At 44.5% G+C, this 23,003-nt stretch overlaps 1 protein-coding gene across 4 annotated transcripts in view; it reads left to right on the top strand.

Moving 5' to 3' along the window:
• Prkag2 (protein kinase AMP-activated non-catalytic subunit gamma 2) overlaps positions 1-23,003 on the top strand; it is a 263,165-nt gene that overhangs the window by 222,334 nt on the left and 17,828 nt on the right. For 3 of the 4 annotated variants that reach the window (XM_046429776.2, XM_058574340.1, XM_046429778.2), the window contains one exon: positions 7,659-7,765. In XM_046429776.2, the coding sequence (XP_046285732.1) occupies positions 7,659-7,765 (107 nt within the window). The remainder of the gene's footprint in view (positions 1-7,658; positions 7,766-23,003) is intronic. The other variant, XM_046429777.2, reaches the window with a different exon arrangement.

Genomic DNA, 23,003 nt, shown 5'->3' with positions numbered 1-23,003 from the left:
AACTGCATCTGAAAAGCAGGGTGACCACCCCCAGAAGTGATGGGACAGCCCCCTTCCAGAAGCAGCAAGAGATCCAGAGCTGGATGTCAGAGTTGTGTGGAACTCGGAGCTGGGATGGAGCACTCTGCTGCTCTGGGTGTCTGATTGACGGCAGTCAGCGCTTCCAGGGTAGAGAGAGCCTGGGTGGGTGGGTCGTGGCAACGACCAGCTAGTAACAGATCAATCAGCAGTGAGCATATCTATGAGAAGGAGGTCCTGAAGTCCACCTGTGAGCCATCGTTTAGTGTGATAAAAGCTTATAGATGAAACCATTTCATGGTGCAGCTGTCTCTTCAGTTATCTGTCAGTATTTTTGCTTGACTAATCCATTTTAATGACAGTCTATCCTCCTCATCTTTATACAGTTAGGGCCCAAAATACCAAGGAATCTTATGACATTATTTTTTCAAATTCTTTCTAAAATTCTACATCAATGGGTCTTAGAAAAAGTAATTTATGACTATAGTAATTATTATAGTGAACTTGTTCAGTTGTTTGTTGTATTTGCAGGGCTTTTAAAATTGTATATGGTAGTGTGAACATTTTAAAATTTTCTGCTATCTAAACTTCTCTGCTGTCTTACTCAACTGCATTTTTATAATTGATAGAATTAGAAAAAAATGGCTTTAATATAAAAGGTAATTGCAAACATGTTAAAGGTTTAGATAAACAACCATTTTACTTTTTAAAAATCACATGGGACACTTCCAAGGGGCATTATTTCACTCACACACACACACACACACACACACACACACACTCCTAACTAGGCACAGTGGCACCCACCTGTAATCCCAGCAACTTGGGAGGCCGAGGCAGGAGGATCTCAAGTTCAAGGCCAGCCTCAGCAATTTGGTGAGGCCCTGTCTCAAAATAATAAAAAATAAAATTGCTGGGGACACAACTAAGTGGTAAATCACCCATGGGTTCAATCCCTAGTACCAAAACAAACAAACTGAAACCCTCCCTAGTCTTACCTTCATAAAGGCATACACTGTTGGTACAGCTTATTTACTGGTTGTTAGTCCAGGCTCGCCATCATCATTTACAAGCCTGCCTTGTTGCTTGTCATTTTTTTGAGGTCAGAGAGGTCCATGTTTGTGCCTGCACTTTGGATCTGCATGTCTTTCGGTAGCATACAGTTCTGTAGGCTTTTCTTTGACCTGGTTCCTATGGAGACACTCTGAGTGCCTGGATCCTAAAGATGGGGGAAGGCAGGTTCACTGTCCACGGGAGGTGATGGCCCAGTCAAGAGCCAGCCCTGCATGCCCAGTACAAGGCTGTGAAGACTACAGCAGCAGATCTCTCACAAAGCACTAGTGGGCGTGTCAGAGCTGGAGCCATTAATTCCAGCGTGAGGGGCTTTAAGGAAGGTATAATGGGAGGAAGGGCCTTTGAACTGGACTTGGGAGGTGTATCAGTTTCCTGAGGCCACAGTATCAGATTTCCACAATTTCTGTGGTTTAGAACCACAGAATTTATTCTCTCATGGTTTCAAAGACCAGAAGTCTGCCTTAAGTTGCCGACAGGGCTGGTTCCCTGGGCCTCTTGACTTTTGGTGGCTGCTGCAGTCCTTGGTGCCCTTGCCTTGTAGATGCATCACTCCTGTCTGCCTATCTTCATGTGGCCTTCCCTGTGTCTCTCTCCACTATTCTCTTTGATGGACACTTGTCTTTGGGTTTAGGACCCACTCTCATCCAGGACAATCTCATCTCAAGATCCTCCCCCTTCACTACGTGTGCAGACACTGGTATTGCAAATAAGATCTCCTTCTGATGTCTCAGGAGGGCATGCCTGGAGAGGACACTCCTTACTACGGAGGGGTAAGGAGGACATTGGTAGGTGTCATAGAACAAGTAGTTGCCGACCTGGAAGAGAGCAGTGTGTACAGAGGCCAAGACAAAAGCCTTAGGAACACACCCCCAAATGGAACTTCCTGACGTTCAGGTACTTCCTTTAAAACGGAAATGCCAATATGATGCCAGAACATGAGATTCCTAAGAGACGTGGCAGGAAGGTGAGGCTGGAGAGGTGTGCTGGGGACCTTAGGGGACCGGGTGCTCTGTGTGGCTGGATGGCTCATCAGAAGTCAGGGAGCCACGTTGTTATCACATTAGAAAGATAAATACTTACTTGCACATATTCCCATTTAGTGTTTTCATTGTTTGCATTTAAACTTAGAGGTGGCATTTTTAAAACCCATGTTAACCTTTCATATATACGTTACTCTAGTAATACTCTTTCATATATACTCCTCAATAAACAGCATTGAGTTAGCAATCTGCTCCCAGGTGGTGAGATTTAACATCAGTCTGCAATCGGGTCCCTCCTGTGTGGCCAGTGCCCCAAGTGCCAGCAAAGCTCTGCAACTCTGCTTCTGTGCAAAAACATGCAGAATAACCAAAGCAAGAGCAAAACATTGTGATGATATCTTTCTTAACTCCAGTGACCTTTTGAACATTGAGAGTCTGAACTTCTTGCCTTCTCTGGCATTTTAATAATGTATTCCAAACAACCTGTTATTGAATGCTTTAGGTGGGTTTCCCCCCTGCTTAATTCCAAACTACTCTCTATTTTAATGATTTCTCCCTCCAAGTGCATTTTGAGACTTCACCTTAATGTCAGTAATGCCCTTAATCAGAAAGTTTATAGTAAACGCGGAGAAGCAAAGTAAAAAAGGAAGAGCCGGGCTGGGGTTGTGGCGCTCACCTAGCATACATGAGGCACTGGGTTCGATCCTCAGCACCAATAAAAATAAAATAAAGAGAAGTAAATGAAAGTAAAATAAGATGTTTAAAAAAAAAGGAAGAGTATTTTATTTTCCTAACTTAAAATTCTAATGCTTCTGTTGTTACTAATAGTTTTATTAAATATCATTAATAAAATTATATCAAAATGGATCTGCTGTCATATATAACTAAAAAGAACCAATTTTTTAAATAATTAAAAAAAAAAAACATGTCCTCATTTCAAACCAACAGGCATTATTACTTAACATTTTGCTGTGTTTGGTCAAGCTTTTGTTATTTAAAAACTGTCATAGCTCCTCCCTAAAACTCAGTCTAGTCATGAGAAAAGCACACATTCCAGTCGAGGGGCACCCTCCAAAGCCCCTGTGCTGCTCTCCTCAGACCATCCAGAAAAGGGCTGAGAAGCTGCATCAGCTGTGAGGAGCCTGAGGAGACATGGCTGGTGGTGACATGGAATCCTGAGACAGGGGCGTGAAGGGGAAAACTAAGGAAATGTAAACAATGTGGGGACTTTTGTTAATAATTTGTTCATTATTACTTTATGGGTTCATTAATTGTAACCAGTGTACTGTACTGATGTGAGATGTGACCCAGAGGCCACGTGTCTGCACAGGAGGAGCCCAGCTCCCCTCACCTCCCTCTGGTAGGGGAAGGACACAGTTGTGACAGGACCTTGTTCCTCATGGCCTGACTGACTTGAGTCTGGTGCACAGGCAGTCCTGGCGGGCCTGCTGGGCAGTGAGAGCCAGGCAGACTCCACAGCTGTCTGAACCAGGCATGAGCCCTACCCCTGCACACGGGTGCAGCAGCAGGGGCGGGCGCTGGGCAGCCCTGTGTAGGACAGCATCAGAACTCAGAGTGGGAAGGGGATATCCAGCATCCATGCTATTGGGAATGAATGAAGGGCACATGACCCTCCATACTAAGTTACTCCAGTCATTTACATAGAAGCTGTGCTCTGAAGGAGGTAGGGCCTGCCTCCTCCCACTGAGTATGGGCTCACATGGTGACTTCCCTTCAAAGATGGTGGGACAGAAAGAGAGAGAGAGCAATCTAACACCACCGTAGCCAGGTGGTCAGTATGATGGTGCACGTGAAATACATTTCCTTGATGTGAGATGGATAAAGACCCCAGGATTGAGATCATGAGTAAACCATCACACAAGCCCACAGGTGTCCTGCCATCTGCAACAGTCCAGGTCATCAAAACAAGGTCCACACGTCTGTCCCATGCAGAAGAGCCTGAACTGGCATGATGACAGAGACGGGCTGTCGGGAATGGGATCCGGGGAGAGAAAGAGAGCATTGGGGAGAAAATAAGGAAATCCTAATAAGTGGCAGCTTCAGTTAATAATAACATATGAATGTTGGTTCATCATTTGTGAAAAGTGTCTCTTATTAATGTGAGATATTCGGTTTAGGGGAAACCTGGCTTGAGATCTTGGAAACTGTTTTATCTTTGTAACTTTTCTATAAATCAAAAATACAATGTTTACTTAAACATTTTTAAAAATCAAGAGAGGAACTAAATATGTCTAACTCAAAACTTTCTGGTTTTTAAAAATTCTAAATGTTTGGATATTCCCGTTTTAGAGTATTTAAAATCTTTGTTTCAGAAATTCACATAGTAATACAGGTTTCTGAAGTATGTGTATGTCTTTTAGGGAAGGTCCTGTAAGGTTTCCTTTCTGGGAGAAGACTGTTAGATTTTGTTATTGTTAGTAACCCTCTTGGTTTCACACACTGAATTTTAGAGTAGATGCAGCAGACACTTTGCTGCTGAAGAATGGGAGGCATGCGCTGGACTCGCTGCTCTTTGCCCCTGGGTCAGGACGGACCCCGCAACAGAGCACCGTTGATGGCAGACAGGGGCCAGAAGTTCCTGGGCCACTCACCTGAGCACTTTCTGTTTTGCTTCTTCCTTTGCAGGACCTCATGTTCTGGTAGATAAATGTTTGGAGGAAATGGAAGCCACTGACTTAGGTTTCACCCACTCATGAGCCTCGTACCTGTCCTCAGCAGTGCTCGTGACAGTGTGGTGATTGTCTTTCTTCACCAGCTGTAGTGTCCAAGGACACAGCCACATCTCTGTGGAGGACGGCAGCCCCGCCTCTGCACAGTGGCCGCTCACGGCATCCTCTTGGTCTAACCAGGCTCCCGCTTGCTGCCTCTCTGACCGAGGGCCCTCTCTGGCAGCCGTACTGAGGTGGTGCCCCAGGAGCAACCCTGGATCCCCCAAGGGCAGGAGACAGGTTGGAGCCCCGCAGCCCTCAGAGCCCTCCCTGGCAGATTTGATGCCTGTAAATTGTTATAATAATAATATAATGCTTGTGGACACCCATGTTGTATTTTTTCCTTTCCTGTCTCACTCCCCCTGGTCCTGGAGTCAGCTTTGGGAGAACCCACACCAAGACAACATGCAATGAGTATTTGTTGGCCCAGTTAATTCATGGATTAGATGATTAAGATGCTGATCATTCAAAGATATTGTCATCTAAGAAGGAGAAGAATATTTGAAACATGTAGTCCCTGTGGGCAAGACCTAAATCGATAATCGAGGAGGACCACAGACAGATGCCCAGGAAGGAAGGATTGTCTTAGACTGCTTCCCTGCCCTCTCTGAGGCAGGGCATGTTGCCCACTGTGTGATCCTGTGTGACCTGCTAGCATTTAGCTCTGAGGCAGGGACTGTGGCATCTCGTCCTCCTGTGTGTCTACACCCAGGACAGGGACCAGCTCACAGAAGGCCTCTGTTGATGGTGCAGCAAGTCAGGGGAGCAGCAGCGTCTAATGGGAAGAGCTGTGGAGTGGGGTGGAGCTTTAAGTCTCACTGTGGTCACTTCCCTCTCTGGTAAGTGATTCAGCCTCTCCCAGCCCCAGTTTCTAATACACGAAATGAAGAAATTAAGGCTTATTCCTCAAGGTTGTATATAAACTAAGGTAGTTTGCTGCATACCTGTCCATAATGGGCCCCAGAGGTTTACTTTTTTTTTTTTTTTACATTGGAGGTGGGTTTGAAATTGGAGAAGTAGAGGAGAAGAACCTTGAAGTTAAAGCTGAGTGAACAGGTACAGGAAGGTGGGATTGAAGACAACAAGTCTCCCTGCCCATTTGCCTGGAGAGGAAACAGCAAGTGGGAAAATGAGAGAAGCCAGACAGGGAGGTTCCTGAGCAGCATGCTGAGATGTCTGGATCCCACTGCACAGAAGAGGGGTGGCTTCAGAGGCATCTGTCCAGGGGTGATTGGAGTGGTGGCCCCCTGGGGAGAGAATTAAAAGTAGAGCCTGGGAGTGGTCCACAGGGCTTATCATTAAATTGGGAAAACAGTCGGTCTGGATTACCACAGTAGAAAATGGGAAAATAAGGCTCCTTCTCCAGTTGAGGACCGTGGCACCGCACTGCTGGACACTTAGATTGCTACTTACTGCACACATGGAAGCAATTTTATTTCTTCACAGTTGCTTCCAAAGTACAGAGATCCGTGTAGGTGGAGTGGAACTGTCAAAGAAGTCTTCTGGAGATAGATTCAGAGCTGGAAGGCAGGACGGGAACAGGCCCTGCAGGCGGGGGGAGGTGGGCCACGTCCTGGTAAGATCACAGCCCTGCAATCCAGAGGCAGGGCTTCACTGTAGGTCCACAACCTGCCAGTCACGCCCTTGAGCCAAGAGCCAAGGACCGACACAGGGAGTCAGCTGGGCTGGGAAGGGGCAGAGGGAGCAGAGTGGAAGGCCTGTGGGAGAGTGCGCCATTTGGGCTGAAAGGAGGCCCTGTGCCAAGAGGGGAGGCTGGGTGGACCAGGATGTCCAGGGACCAGGGCCTTCAGCACAGGGCCTTGCAGGTTTCTTCAAGGATTTTGTCTTTATCTCAAGCAATTAAAAGCCACTGAGATGTTTTTAGCACCGGGACAACTCGATTAGATCTGCTTTTGGGGAATCTGTAGTGTGGACAGCTGTTGAAAAGAATAAGGCAGAAAGCCAAGAGCTCCATCAGGGAGTGGGGGATCACAGCCTGGGGTGTGGCCGTGCAGGTTTAGGAGAGACTTGCCGTAAACCCAACAGGACTCTGTGATGCATTGGTTCAGGTAAAGAAGACAACCAGGAGCATGGCTCCTGGATCTTTGTGTCATTGGTCGGATGGTGGCGCTGTGCAGGTTCCCTGTAGAGATGACCTAAACCCCAAAACACTCATTATGTTTGTTTCAGTGACTTTTGCAGGGATTTGAATGATAAAAAGGACATTATTTGTGTTTGTCATCATAGTTATCGTTTTCAGTGCTCTTTGTCCCCTCCTGCAGATCCATAATTCCATATGGCATTTGGTATCTTTCTAAACTTTTTTTAACCTTCCCGTTGTTCATTGCTGGCATATAGAAGTACAGTAGCTTTTTTTTTAATATTTATTTTTTGGTTTTACATTTATGTGGAGCTGAGGATTGAACCCAGTGCCTCGTGCGTGCTAGGCGAGCGCACCACCCCTGAGCCCCAGCCCAGCCCGATTAGCTTTGTTTTTGTTTTATTAGCCCTGTATTTGTGACCTTGCTAAATTCATTCTTTTTCGATCTGGAAACTTTTCCTATATGCTTTGGTATTTTCTATCTAGAAAATAATTCCATGTGCAAATAAAGACAGTTGTGTTTTTCCCTGCTCAGCCCCTATGCCTTTCAGTTTTTTCCTTCACCTGTTGCACCAGCTGGGATTCCAATACAAAGATTAGTGAGGGTGAACGTCCTTGCCTTGTCCTTGATCTTACAGGGAAACATTTCATATTTTCCCACCAAGTTGTCAGAGGTGGGTTTTCTGTTCCTGCTCTTCCTCAGTGGAGGGAACTCTTTATTATTATTGATATGTGGCTTCTTTTCTTTTTTAACAGTAGAAGATTCAGAAAGTGGCGTTTACATGCGATTCATGAGGTCACACAAGTGTTATGACATCGTTCCAACCAGTTCAAAGCTTGTTGTCTTCGATACTACATTACAAGTAAGTGTACCCAGTTTTCATGAACTTTGGCATGTTATTTGGAGGCTTACTTTCTGTGGTAATTTAAATTCAGCAGTGCCAGCAGCCAACAGTTGAGTCCTCTCCATTCATCAGGCCCTGTGCTAGGTTTTATAACTTCTCAATTTCCGAGGCAGCCTTTGAAGGAATGTGGTATCACTGCCCTCCTTCTACAGATAAGGAAATTTGAATTCTGGTCTTAAGAACTTAGGTCACAAAGCTGAATCTATAGATTCTGGAGTTTAAGGGCTCAAGCCACAGAGCAGACATGTGGCGGGCCTAGGGTGTGAGCATGGGCTTGTCTGCTGGTGCTGCAGCGCACGCCTATTCCCACTCTGCTGCCCGGCCTCCCTCCATGTGTCCTGATGGGCTTTCTCGGTTATTCAGTGGAATGTATTGTGACTATTTGAAATAACGTTGGTTAACAGGGGGAAAGGTCCTAAGGTGGGTAATCTCTTGAAAGAGAATTTTATTGATCTCTAAGCAGAAAATGTGAACCTGATAATTTCACTGTGAAAATTGTGTTTATTGCAGTTCATTTTATATAAGTTATGACTTATAAGCATACGTGAAAAGACCTGAGTCATTCACTCTATAATGATCAACTGCATTTGGTATAACCAAATAACGTATGTATACACATACATGTACAGTTATTGTCTGTGTGCCTGTTTCTGTGTAAGTCGGCACCAAGTAAGCTTGTCTTTGGTTGTATTCCTCAGAAGTATTCACTGAGTCAAGAACTTGGGAGCAAGAGGTTTATGGAGGATGTGTTTCCAGGAGAAACCAAAAAAGGATTGGAAGAAGGACTGGGCTGGGGAGGAAGCCCAACAGGGTGTGATTTCAACAAAGCCCATAGAAGGCAGCCTCAGCTGGAGCCCTTAGGAGACTCCAGGCTGCACAGTATCTAGGCTAGTTGATTCTAGCTTCTTCTGTTCTCCTGTATTAGTTGGTCTACCTGGGATTGCCCTTGGAGATGCCACCCAGGCTCCTCCAGCTCTGCCCTGGCCCCCGCCCACTCCTTTACCTGCCCTGGGTCCCTCTGCCTTCGTTCCCACACGGGCACCATAGCCCTTCTTCAGAGGACTCCTGGGCCTTTGGAGCTCCTCTGCCTGCTCCTTGGGACTTACCAGAAGACAGATGGCTTCAGTCCTGTCACTTGTGTTTAATTTCACTTTCCAGTTGTTTCTTATTAATATATGGAAATAAAATAGATTTTTGTAACTTGATTTTATATCCTACAACTTTGCTCAATTCCTTTTGGACCAGGTAACCTTCAGGGTCCCTTATATTTTGTTTTATATTATTATTATCATTATTATACCTAGAGATTGAACCCAAGGGCTCCCTACTACTGGGCTACATCCCCAGTCTTTATTACTTTTTTATTTTGAGACAGAGTCTTGCTGAGTTGTCCACTGGCCTCAAACTTATACCTTCCTTGCCATGCCATTGACTATCTTTGGAATTTAGAATTCAGCCAAAATGAGTAATACATGAAAAATGTAATGCTTTCTGGATGCCAGAGGTCACCAATCCAGTATAGTCATTTCCGTAATTAGCAGAAGCTGTGTGTACTTCCTCTCCTGGAAGTCATTTATCCTGTGACTGTCTAAGCTTGAACAGAGCTGAAATGTATTACCATGGAAATAGGGAGAGCGGGTTGGCATTGGCTAAAGGAAAGTCAAAGGTATATTTGAAGATGTATTTTTCTAGATACAGACTGTGGCATTTGTCATTGACACTCCCTTGAGAACCAAGAAAGCACACAGGGAAAATGGTACAAGGATAGCAAAGTGCCAGAACAACCCAAATGTGCATCAGTCAGAGATGGGCTAAATAAATTCAGGAACAGGCATATCATTAAATACCATGTAGCCGTTGAGAATAAGAAAATGGTTGTTGGATGTATTACTTTTTTAGTTAAACACACACACACACACACACACACACACAGTGGAACAGGATATACCATGACCAAGTTATTCTGAGAGTACAAAGTATCAGAGCCGTAACTGGGGACTGCAGACAACCATCTACAAGGATACCAGAAAAGGAGATTTTCAGAGATGGGAGGACAGACAGAGTGGAAACGAAAGGCTGCACTGCCCCAGAACGAGGGTGGAAAGACACTCTTGCACACAGCTCTTCTGTTTCCAACTTGAGTCTCTGGAGAGGCCACCTCTACATCCTGTGGCTGGGTTCCATGAGTTTAATACTGGAATTAACCTAAGGATCAGTTTCAGTCCTGGCCGTCCCTCAGTCCTGAGAGATGTATATCCCAAGAGCTTCAGATGCACAGTTTGAAGCTGTGCCTGCTGGGGGGCATCCCCACAGTCCTCCAGAGCCACTCTGCAGTGCCAGCTGTGGCCGATAGTGAGAAGCATCGTGGACCAAGCCTAGTTTTCTCCCCAGGCTGTGGTGTTGGAGGTGGGGGAAACACCTGGGGGCACAGGGGTCAGCAGTGAGTCATCCTGCTTCTGGCAGGACAAGCTCTGCCTACACCTATGTCCAGCCTTACACACCAGCAATTTTGCTTGGAGGTCAGAGAACGCCATGTTAGTAGCGGGGGAGCTCAGGCCAGGGGCTCACTCAGCATCCCATGGTTGGTTGTTCAGTCTCTACCAGGGCCCAGTTCTAAGTCAGGAACTGTTTCCCAAAGGAAAGTGATTATCTGCCAGTAAGGACTCGGTTGTGTTGGACCTTTTTTCCTATGAATTTCCTGTCAGGGGAGGCTTCCTGCAGCACCCCTAACTTGACCTTGTTGAGTCATAAGGCCCTTGCAGAAGAGCAGCTGGGCTTGCTGTTCAACCTGATCTTGCTCTGGTCCCTCTGAAGAGCTTTTAGAGTCACTCAGTGCAGGTGTCAGAGTAGCACATGCAAATACCTACGTGTTATCTGGGAAAGACACACCCAGTGTTGTGTGGCGGCAGGTGGTGGCAGCCTCTGCACTCCCCCCCCCCCCAGGGATGCTGCACTGCATTTGGCTGCTAGCCCAGCAGCAAGAGGAGATTCTTGAGGTTTTCTATTTTGCTCTTTTTCCTACAACATCCTTTACTCTGAGTTTCCAAAAGCCAGTAGAGGAGTCCTGCCATTTGTCAGAATCACAGATTCAAAAACTGAGGAGATAACCACAGCCTGGCCCTGCAGATCTCCTGTGCCCCTTCTGATTCAGGCATGGGCCAGGACTTTATCTATGTGACCTAGTGACCATAGCCATGATCTGACTAGCAGACAGAGTGGCATTTGGGGTTCTAGAAATTAGCAGCCATTCAGAACTAATATCTATTAACTCTGAAAAACCCAAGTTTCCCTTTGTAAGTCCCTTGTGGTAAAGTGTAGAGAAGAAATGATATGGATGGGGTTGTGCCCAGGCTGCTTCCCAGGGCTCTGGGTCCATGAGCTAGGCTAGGCTGGAAACTGGGTGGGAGGACAGGGCTCTCCAGTTTGATGACTCAAGTCATTTAGGGTTTTTTCTTACTGTGTAGGTCAGCTAACATTTTAGAAGGCTGTTGGTCTGTTTATTCTGAGGCCCACTGTAGTTAGTCAGCTGGCAGCAGAGATGCCCATGGATCTGACCATTCTAATCATCACTCCTTGGCTGCTCTTGATGAGTGCCTGTGCCTACCTTGTCATTGGCACCAGCAAAGGCCCTCTGCTACTGGAAGTGTCATTCCCATTGAAGTCAGTGAGACTGGCCCGGGCACTATCTCCTGCCACGTGCCTGGCCTGCAGAGCATAGCCCGTGTGGTGCTTCCCTCACACATGTTCCTCTGGGCTCAGTGAGAGCACCAGTTTGCACAGGATGATGAGCAGCCACGGTCCCACTACCTGAGCCTGTGGACCCTCCATTGAGTCTTGCACAGAAGTTCTCGCATCACAGCCTTGTTAAACATGGACCCAGCAATGCCTGGATTTTAGTTAATCGACCCAGTAGGTGGTTAGAGCCACTTCTGGCTGCCTCCACCAGTTGTTAAATGAATAATTTCTGATAGTCCACCTGTAACAGTAAATTCCACCAAATCAGTATTAAATTCCACCTCACTGTTAGAACCTCTTCCCACACATACTTCCCAGGTTTCTGCAGGTAGAAAATAGCACAATCTTATAGATCTTCCCAGATGTCACCTGTTTCCTGCTCTGTTTCTATACCAATTGAGGATTGCAAAAGCTGAATGGGGTTGTCTTGAGATGAGTAAGCAGCCGTGCAAGAGAGTCTGCTCATGAAAGCTTGTACCAGGTTTTCAAGCAAAACAGGAGATTCTCACACACTGAAGAGTCGGCTAATCTCACTGCCACCGGAGCATCAGGAGTACCTTCCAGATTCAGGAATCTCAGCTTTTTCGAGTCCATTTACATGTCCCTGTGTCTGATACAAAGGTCCCACTTTTTCCACCAAGGCTTGAAGCCATCTGCATAGTGCTGAATTACATTTGTGTTTTATTTAGAAGCATCAGCCCTTTGGCTGTAAGAAATGAGATTCTTTAGGGTTGCCATAGCCTCTTTGGTTCTCTGGCCATGACTACAGCAGGTCTGTGCCCTGACTTCACAGTGTCTCTGCATGTGCTCCAGCACACACACACAGGGGTCCATCCCACACCAAGGCCTGTGGTCCTTCATTCTGTCTCAGTACCTGATACAGCAGCCACTTCAGCCTAGGCCCCAGTGGTTCAAGAGGACATCAGCACAGTCACAGATGAGGGTTTGTTTAGTCACGATGCCACAGCATGCCTGGATACTAGGAATCTGGTTTCCTACCGAGAAAGAGTTTAGCACTGTGTAAGCCAAGGACAGGGCACCAATTACAAATGCTCTGTTCTGGGAGCCACTCCTGGTGCCAAGTTCTTTAGTATCAGGGTCCTATGAGGAAACAGAAGCCATACAAGTTATTTGAACAGAATAACACAGATAAATGTTAACTGGATATAGGTTAATTGGGTGAATCACAACCTCTGAGGCCATGTTGTCAAAGTTTGGTTCCCAGACCCAGCAACTTCAACGTAGGCCAGGGATTTATGAAATGCAGATTTGGAGGCTAATTTCAGTCCCAGTGAACCAGAAATGTGGAAGCGAGGTCCAATGACCCATGTTTTACCATGGCTCTGATGCACTCTGAGATTTCAGACCACTGTTCTAAGGTGTCATGGAGATAAGAGGGGTCCTGGGGCATGCCTGTGACTTATGCTTATGTCTCTGAGTGGGCGTGGGGGCTTGAGGAAGCCCATATGCACATAACAGGAAAATGACAGACTGGATTCAGTGCTGCTATAGGAAGGAAATGGATGCCAAAGTAGGACAGAGTGGAGCAGGCAGACAGGAAGCCCACAGCCAGTGGCCAGGAAGCCCACAGCCAGCAAGCAGACAGGAAAGAGAAAGTCCTTCCTCCTCCAGCTTTGCATTCCTTGCCGGCCTTCTTTATTCTTGGAGCCTGAAATAGAGCCAGCTGGCAATGCTGACATGTGGTCTGCATATTCCCAGCATCACAATGTCCAGTAGGAAAAAAAAGAAGAATATATACTTTATACTTGGGATTATAGTGCAGTATTACTTTATTTTATTGTTTAAATTATTGCAGATAGTATTCATGATAATGCCAATTAAAAAAAAAGAACAATTTATTCAAATAAGTGGCTGTTTGCCAAAAACTAAAAGAACATGGAAAATATTGAATGAAGAGTACATAATCAAACATGAGTTAAAAGAAGGGCATGGCTATAAGAGGGCTGCCTGGTTTAATCTTAGTTTGAGATTTTAAATCAAAATGCACAAATGCATGGGGGTGCTTGATTATTTTCAAGCAAAAAATAAAGGGAAGAGCTGGTCTTGTTCAAGGTTGATGCTGCTGCTGTACAGAGAAAGTGAAACCCTTTGGCTCCAATTGTGCTTCTCTCATTATCAAGGAAAATCACCTTCAAGCTGGAAAAGGCAAAATAAATAGTGATTAACAGAAAATAAAACCCAAGAGAGGTTAGAGATTACAGGAGAATGCCTGTCTGCACAAACCAAGTCTGATTTCTACCCGGATGAGTAACATTTTAGTACAATAGGGATCCTAGAAAAGAGATTATCAGACCTGTGTGTAATGAGAGGCACTGTGGAAACAGGTCATATGGAGAGGATAGAGTCCTCAAATATCCAGAATGGAACCTGTCACGAATTCACACAGAGCACATGTGAGCACACACATGTGCACACACATCCTGGGAGATCACAACTTCTCTGTTTTTGACTGTTGCATGGATGAGGCGTATCTGGATCTCACCAAGACAGTTGGCAAAGCCCTGCGTGATGTCCCAATGGATAAGATGCAGAAGTGTGGTTTGGCAGAGCAGAGTGAATTGATGGCTCCACTTGCGCTGTAGAAAAATGTTGGTTAAATCTCAGCCAGCCTAGAGCAAGCTTTCTCATTGCCTCGGATCCCTCTTGCGGGCCATCTTGACCTCCACTCCACCACCCAGAGCTCAGCCCTCTTCGCTCTTGCAGGTGTGCCAAGGATAGTGCCTCACCCAGCCTATGCTAAGTATGCACCGCAGCTTCCTTGGCCAGGGGAGGCCAGAGCTAGTGGACCAACGCCTCTGCCTCAGGGCGGACAGTCCCCAGAAGATCCAGTGGTCGTGCAGCCCTTGTGTGTCGGCTCTGCAGCATCCACGCTGGCTCGCCCTCCTGGCCTTGTGCCCTTTGCTTCTTCTCTGCTCCTTGGCATCACATTCCCAGAACTTTCTGTGGCAGACTCTGCTTCCCAGGGCCCAAGCTGAGGAGCTGGTGGCACACCTGGGATGCCTGCACTCTAACTTCCAGGGACTTGAAATTTGGAAGGTCAAGTCATCAATACCTGGGAAGATTCCTCAGTAAGCTCAGCTATACTTAGGACCAATTAATATGATATCCAGAACAGAGGAAGCAGCAGCATTCCAGTATTACAGAAAAGAGCATAAGGGGGCTGCGCGCTCGAGGGGTGCAGGTGTGCACACAGCAGGGCCCCGCCCGCAGCAGGCTTGCGGTGGGAGCACGTGCTCTCCCTGGGACAGAAGGCAGATAGATGTTGGTTAATTTAGGATTTTTTTAAAGTACATATAAATTGTTTTAAACGTTAAGTGAAAAACAGTTTATAATAAAAACAGCAGTCTCTTGTGCCTGTTCCTCACTGCCAGTACTGTTCCCCAGAAACAGCCCATTTAACTGTTAGACTAAATTCAGACTCACATTCAGTGCACAGTGCTTCCCAAGAAAAGATGCCTGGGAGTCTATTACTTGAAATTCTATATATCCCCCCCACACTAAGTGTATAGATTCCATAAGAGAAATCATGTTTATTTAGAATTCTGAGGCATCATTCCATTACTTCCAGCCACCAGTGTTGCCAAAGAGTAATCTATTGTTTTTTTTTAAGATTTCTACCCTGGGGCTGGGGCTGTAGCTCAGTGGTAGAGTGCTTGCCTCGAATGCGCGAGGCACTGGGTTTGGTCCTCGGCGCTGCATAAAAATAAATAAATAAAATAAAGATATTATGTCCAACTATATAAAAAAAAAATTTAAAAAGATTTCTACCCTTTATGTGTGATTTTATTTTATTTTTTCCATCTGAAGCTTTTGGGGTTTTTCCATTCATTGTACTGGGTATGTGATTTGGAGTCCAAATCTTGTTGTTCATTTCTTTATTCCTTGTATTATTCTTCAACAGTTTTCTTTCTAATGCTTTCTTTGTTTAGGAACTTGAGTTAGCAGATCTTAGACTCCCCCTCCCCAAATTGATCTTCACTATTCTTTTTTAAAAAGTCTGTCATTTCTTCTTGGAAGATTTTTTTTTAAACCTTCTAGTAAGGTGTGTGTGTGTGTGTGTGTGTGTGTGTGAGAGAGAGAGAGAGAGAGAGAGAGAGAGAGAAGGGGGGAAGGGAGAGAGGGAGAGAGAACTAGGACTTCTGTAGCTTTACCATTCAGGGTCTTGTGTGGCTTCCCATTCTTTCATAATTAAAAGTGAGCCCTAACATCTGTTGTGGGTGCATTCCTGCTCACAAGGGGGCTTGGTGGACTTCCCTCCAGAGTGGCAGGCCAGCCATCTTTTTCATTGAAAGCCCTCAGATGTTCATATCTATACATTTTCACATCTGGAGCAGTTCAGTTTCTCCAGAAACTAATAATGAAGATGGGCAGCTGGTTTGAAACAATCTGGTTTGAAACAATCTCCCTGATTGTTCCCCCCACCCCCTCCCAGAGCATCTAGCCTTGGCTCTTCCCATTCTGCAGAGGTCAGCCTGCTTCTGAGCTCCTGGCTCAACTCCCAGCCCTTCCCCACGTGGGTTCTTCAGTGTGGCCACCTTCCCCTTTGTTCATCAGCACCTACTCTGTGTCTGCTTTTGTCTTGTATAACATTTGGGGTTATAAAGTAGCTCCTAGTTATACTCCCTGTAGTTGGAGGATAACTTTAAGAGAAGCTGTCACCTAAAGAGTCACAAGGGGAACTCCAGAAGTAGCAGGTTTGGTCCCACGGGAGTAGAGGGGAGGAATATGGTGATTTTTTTTTTTTCTTTTGTATCAGGGATTGAACTCAGGGGCACTTGACCCACCGAGCCACATCCCAAGCCTATTTTGTATTTTTATTTAGAGACAGGGTCTCACTGAGTTGCTTAGTGCCTTGCTTTTGCTGAGGCTGGCAGAAATAGTGATTTTGATTGGAGTGATGTGAGTAGCTCTGTTGCAGAGCTAGAAGTTAAAGATGAGCTGGATTCGGTAGGTGGAGTTGAAGGTAGGTTCACTGAAGTGGAAGGAACACTGTGATAGAGGGAGGTACTAAGCAATACAGTCAGGTATAGCCATGGAGGGAAGGCCAGGTCTGGATCATGGAAGGTCTTGACTGTGATTAAGAAGTTTTATACAGAGATTGGATGCCATAAGGTATTAAATCCACCTGACAAGCTTTGATGTGGAAAATTTAGCAAGGAATCAAATTGGAAATTTTTAAAGAACTTTTGTTTTTCATCAATATTAATTTTTGGTGTGGGTGCACTCCAATCAACTTACTAAAAACCAAACTAAAATCATATAGAAAGCAGCAAAGCATCAGAGAAACCAGTTCCCTGAGTTTCTGAAATATAGATAATTGCTTGGCATTCAATTGCCAGAATCCCTCTGAACAACTCAGGACTGCTTATAATTCTAAAAAATCATCTCTGTATTAAATTTTTATTTCCTGTCTTTACTTATATGACTATCATATTTGGTTGTTTGAAAATCCTATTAAAATGTAAATTCTAAAAATGATAACAGTCTGAACAAATTGCATATCAGTTGAAAAGAAAGAAATGTTCAGAGGTGCTCAAGACCCCCCAGAGGTTTTCTCTGCAAATTAAGTTAGAACAAGATTATGCCAGTTCTCTTTTATTCTGCTTATTGGTTTACTGGTAATACCCCATGCCTTCTGTAATAAGAAAGAAAGAACTTTCCCAGATGATTTCACATTGCTCACAGCAGTTTGAATGTTAAGAAGCTGTGTTAGCTTCATTGTGGTGGACAACATTCAGCAAAACCACCAGAGGAACAGGCATGGTCACTGTGCACTCATTGTCCCTCTGCAAGGTGCTTGTGTCTCTTGTGCACTTCAGAATATTATGCTGGGTCTCTGAAGGACGGAATCTGGTCTTCTTCCATGAGTACAACAGGTCAGCAATTTGTGTAGGTGGTTTTTTTCCCCCCGTGCTAGAGATTGAACCCAGGACCTTGCTCATGTTAGGCAGATGCATATACCAGTGAGCTACACCCCCAGCCCTCACACAAGTGAAATTAAAACAGTAAATCATTTACTCTCAGCTTCTAGTTTAGGCAGTGCAGGGTGGAAAATTAAAGCGTTGATTGTTTGGGCTCCTATCCTTGGGTACTGGGCTGCACCCACACCAAAAATCCTGTTTAATCCACCCAGCAAGCCTGAGAGGAAAATGTTATCTGTCAGATCCGTTTACTAACAGGATTTTCGGGGCTCCAGAGGTAACTGAGCCAGCATCACATGGCTAGAGGCAGCATGGAGCCTGCTCATCAGGAAAGCGCTGGTGCTTGAGATCACCAGAAACAGTGGGATATTTGTATATTATTTCAATTTGAGAAACGCAGTGGTGTGATGGTTTTGTGGAGAAACACAGTGAGGGAGTTGAAGTCCAGTATACCTAGCAGTGAGCCCACAGACAAGAGGAGTGATGCATCTGGCTGAGCTGCCTTCTCTTGCAGGATTAATGCCACTTGCCACTTTTCACTTTGGATTCTTAACCTCCTCCTGGCCCTTGAACTCTGGCTCCACAGGGGGTTTTCCTCACCCTGCTCCCTGCCCTGGCCCGTGTGGCATCAGCAGTGAATCTCCTCCCAGAATACACATTACCGGTTCCTCATGTGCACTGGTGAGTCTGTGGATTATGCCATAGCTGTATTTGACACATTTAGAATCTGTGCTGTGGGACCACTGCCTCTGTGTTTTGTTTATAGGGCCTTGAGACTTTTAGTAGCTTTGCAGCATTTAGGATGCTATGACTTTTTAGGTAACAGAATGGTCAGAGAAGTTACCATGGGGAAATGGAAATTTTTTCTGGTTCTGAAATAACAGTCATTGGTGTCGTCATTTTTAACTTGAAATTTGATGGGAATGTCTATAGCATGGAAATATTCATTAACATCTGCTGGAACTAACAGGGTGTGGTGGCATATGCCTGTAATCTCAGCAACTGCAGAGGCTGAGGTAGGAGGATTGCACGTTCAAGGCCAGCCTCAGCAACTTAGTGAGGCCCTAAGCAACTTAGTGAGCCCTATATTAAAATTTAAAAATAAAAAGGGCTGGGGATATGCTTAGTAGTAAAGTGCTCCTGGGCTCCATTCCCAGTCCAAAAAAAAAAAAAAAAAAATCTGCTGGATGTATATGTGATCATTTGTACAAAGTATAAACATTAAATATCAAGATCAAATATCAAAATATTAGCAAATAAAGCTAACAGTAATACTCCTCCTGCCCCTGAGGTTAATTCATGCACCTTCTGATCAGGTGTTCTTGTTTATTAAAGTCCGTAATGCTCAGCTATTTGTGGCTTGATGCCAACCAGTCCCCTAGACAGGAAAGTCTCTTCCAGAAACTTCTAGAAATGCGTACCCAGAGGGAAGGCTTCCTCGTTTGGCTCTCATACAGTTGTCACATCCATTCAACTTGTGGGCCATAGTAGAGAATAGAGAAAGCCTCTCCTTGGTAGGGTCCCGGGATGTCACGTAATTCCTACATTAATGATGATTAAATCCTACCATAAATGCCTGAGTGTCATCTGAGTAGTTCACCTGGTGTCCTCACTGCTGTGACTGGTTCAAGTCTAGCATTTTGCTGTATGATGATGGTGATGTTTTTAATTTTTCCTGTTATTTCTTCTTTTATTCCTCCTTTCTTACCTTCATTTAATTTAATAAGCCCTTTATTCCATTTTTTTCCCTTAGCTTTTTAGTCGTGCATTCTTTGAGTAGCCTCTGAGGGCTGCCTGGTAGCATCTGTCTCGCACTGTTGTCCAGCTCATGATACTTCGCCCGCCCACCCCACGCAGTGTGGTTTTTACGAGGCAGCTTCGCTCTGGCAGCCCCTCTCCTGCCTGTGCATTTCTGTTTCATTTGCTTCGGTGCATGTCGTCTGCCCCTTGGGTGTTGTACTCTTGTTCTAGGCAGTCCATGCTTGCTTTTGTGCCTGCCCTTTCCTGGTGTGCCTCGCCCACTCCTGCAGGAGTCTCTCCTCCAGCACCAGGACCCCACCCCCTTCAGGTATTTCTTGCAGTGTAGTAGGTTGACAGTTCTCCCAGCTCCTGTTTGTCTGAGCAGCTGTATTTGCTGGTGCCTCCTGAAAGTGGTTCCGCTGGATCCACATGCCAGGCTGGCAGGCTTTCAGGGTCACCATACTGACTTTCTGTCATCTTCTGACTGTCAATGTTTCTGTTGCAAAGTCAGCCATCTGTCTGATTGTTGCTCCTTTGAAAGGTTTTGTATCTGGCTGATTTTTCTCTCTGCTTGAGTTTTTGGCATCTTGACTATGATATGCTCAGGTGTGCTTATCCTGCCTGGAATTTATTTGATCTTCTTTGATAGATTCCAGTTTTCTGTTGAAAGTCATCTGTTTGAGGATGACTTGGAAAGTACCCTCAGGAAAATTCCAGAATGAATGTGGATCACAGTCCCTGTGTGTCTTTTCTGTGAAGAATCGTGCTTCCAAGCCTTGGCTGTGTGGCTACACGCCATCACCTCAGTAGTGTCCAGGTCTCTCCTGCGGCTTGTACAGGTTGTTTTCAATTGTTTCATTTTGGCCAAACTTGGAACTTCCTGGAGTAACTATTCAATAGTTGTGGTCATTTAGAGTTTCATGAATAATCCTGAAGAGGGGCTGGGGCTGGGGCTCAGTGGTAGAGCACTTGTCCGGCGCGTGTGAGGCCCTGGGTTCCATCCTCAGCACCACGTAAAATCAGTCAATCAATAAAATAAAGGTATTGTGTCCATCTACAACTAAATAATAATAATAATAATAATAATAATAATAAATCCTGAAGAATTAGTATAATAATGTTTTTTCCTGATACATGTGTTATTTTGAAGAAAACAATAAACAATTTGTGGTTTTAAAAGATGCCCCGCTTCCTAGTCTGTTCCAACTAGTTTAGAAAAGCAAGCTAATCAGATATTGATGTGTTAGAGTCTCTTTGTAGGTGAATTTTCCTCCATAGTCTTTTATAATGGTTTCTAGGGCCAGTCAAGGATTCCCCAGGTATCCCCAGGTGGAAATCTCAGAGCACTCAAAGAGACACACCATCCTGAACGCCATGTAGTTAGGCAAATAGGCTGAACATCTTTGTGATTCTCAACAAAAAGTGTGGCTCAAAAGTCCTTAATCAATCTATAGATGCCATTGAGACACATTTCTCTCCTATCCCACTGGGCTGGCACTCCTTGCCTCCTCTTTCCTGTTCCCTGCTAGTTCACTTAACTCACATATAGAATCCCTCCTGTGTAGGAGACACAGTGCAGGACTGGGTTTAGTAAGTGTGCAGAATCATTGATGAATTCCCTCTGATCATCAGTGATCCCTTTGCTTTTGTGCAGGTGAACCAGGCACATACATAATTCTACAAAAAGGCAAAATGTGTCGCGACAAATGAGTAAATAGCTTCTGCATTGTTAATCTTGCAGTCTGCTTTACGTCCCTGTAATTCTCACCCATTTCTTTCACTACTACATTAAAAACGGTGTAATGTAGTGGATATGAAGAAAATCATTCTCTTTTAGTTAAAAAAAGTTATACAAAAACAATATAACAGTTTTTTAAAAGAAATACACATTTTATTGTCCCAGCTCCTTAATATAGCAGTGTAATTATTGGCTTGCTTCTCTTTGATCTTTTCCATTTTACATATTTTATATCATTACCACAATATATAATTTTATACTCAGTATTTTTATTGTCAAACTTTTTTTAACTTCAACATACTCTTCATAATTATACAGTTTTAACCAGTGTTAAGATATGTTTTTCTCATTGGTATGCTCATATTTTAACAAGTTTTCTTTTGTTAGGTGGATATTTTTTTAGGTTTCAATTTTATAAATATTGCTATGTCAGACGTCTTTTCAGGAATCCCACTCCCCAAAATAATCCAACCAGGAAGCCACAGCACAGTGGGAAGTGGGAATATCTTTGCTTCTTTCCTCACTTCCTCTCTCTGTCTCTCTCTCTCTGTTATAAGCCACACCCCCTGTCCTTTTTTGCCCCAGCACTGGCCATGAAACCCAGGTGCACTTTACTGCTGAGCTACACCCCAGCCTTTTTTATTTTTTTATTTTGAGATAGGGTCCCACTAAATATCCCAGGCTGACCTTGAACCTGGGAACCTCCTGCTACAACTTCCTGAATAGCTGGAATTACAAGTGTGTACTGCCACACCCAGTTTTTATGATTTTTAAAATTTTTTTAATTGGCTCTTTTTAGTTATACACAACATTAGGATTCATTATGACAAAATTATAAAAACATAGAATATGTTTGCTCTAATTCAGCCCCCAGTACTTCCTCTTTCCCTCCCTTGGTCCCTCCCCTATTTCCTTTCTTCTATTCTACTGATATTTATGTCAGTTACTTATAGTTTCTTTAAGTTGATGTCTTGGGTGTCTGTGATGGTGAGATTCACTGTGGTATATTCGTATATATACGTAGGAAAGTTGGGTCAGACTCATTCCAGTGTTCTTTCCTTTCCCATCTATCTTTCCTCCTCTTTAGTCCCCTTCATCTACTTCACTAATCATTCTTCTATCCTCCCCCGCGTCCCCCTTTATTTTGGATTAGCTTCCGCATATCAGAGAAAATATTTGATCTTTGACTTTTGGGGACTGGCTTATTTCACTTAGCATGTTGATTCATCATACCAACTGTGGTTATATAAAAATATTTCATGGTTCCACCAGTGGTTTTATTTTATTTTATTTTTATTTTATTGTATTAGTTACACATGACAGTACAATGATCTTGACATATCATACATTTGAATCAAAAGGGGTACAATTTTTCATTTTTCTGATTGTACAGGTTGCAGAATCACATTGGTCATACAGTCACTATAGACATACAGCAATAATAATGTCTATTTTATTCTGCTGCCCTTCCTATCCCCCCTTCCCCTCCCCTCCCCTCCCTTCACTTCTCTCTACCCAATCTAATGTGACACACTTCTTTTTTTTTCCCACTTTGATTTTATAATAGCAATTATAAGGAGATAGAACTTCAAAGTATTGACTTATTTTAGCAGCTGTTAGTCAGCTTTCCATCACTGTGATAAAAATGCCTGAGATAAACAATTTGTAAAGAGGAAAAGTTCATTTTGGCTCACGGTTTCAGAGGTTTCAGTCCATGGTCACTTGGCCCTGTTGCTTTGGGCCTGTGGCAGTGCAGCATATCATGGGGGTAGCATGGGGCAGAGTAGGCGTTCACCTCTTAGTAGCTGGGAAGCAAAAAGATAGAAAGAAGGGAAAGGAGGGGCCAGATCCCATTACCCCTTCAAGGGCGTGCCCCCAGTTCCTAATTCCTTCCACCAGGGCCTACCCCTGTATCTTCTGTCACCTTCCAGCAGCACCACAGCTGGGGACCAGGCCTTCAGCACATGGGCCTTTGGGAGACATTTAAGATCCAAACTACGGCAGCAGCTATAAATGATGCTTTAGATTCCCTTTAGTTTTT

The sequence above is a fragment of the Marmota monax genome, unplaced genomic scaffold, assembly GCF_021218885.2.
Source record: "Marmota monax isolate L192 unplaced genomic scaffold, Marmota_monax_Labrador192_F-V1.1 WCK01_AAM20220418_F8-fsc00193, whole genome shotgun sequence".
Lineage (NCBI taxonomy): Eukaryota > Metazoa > Chordata > Mammalia > Rodentia > Sciuridae > Marmota > Marmota monax.
The sequence above is the reverse complement of the archived record's forward strand: the minus strand, read 5'-3'. Positions and strand labels throughout refer to the sequence as shown.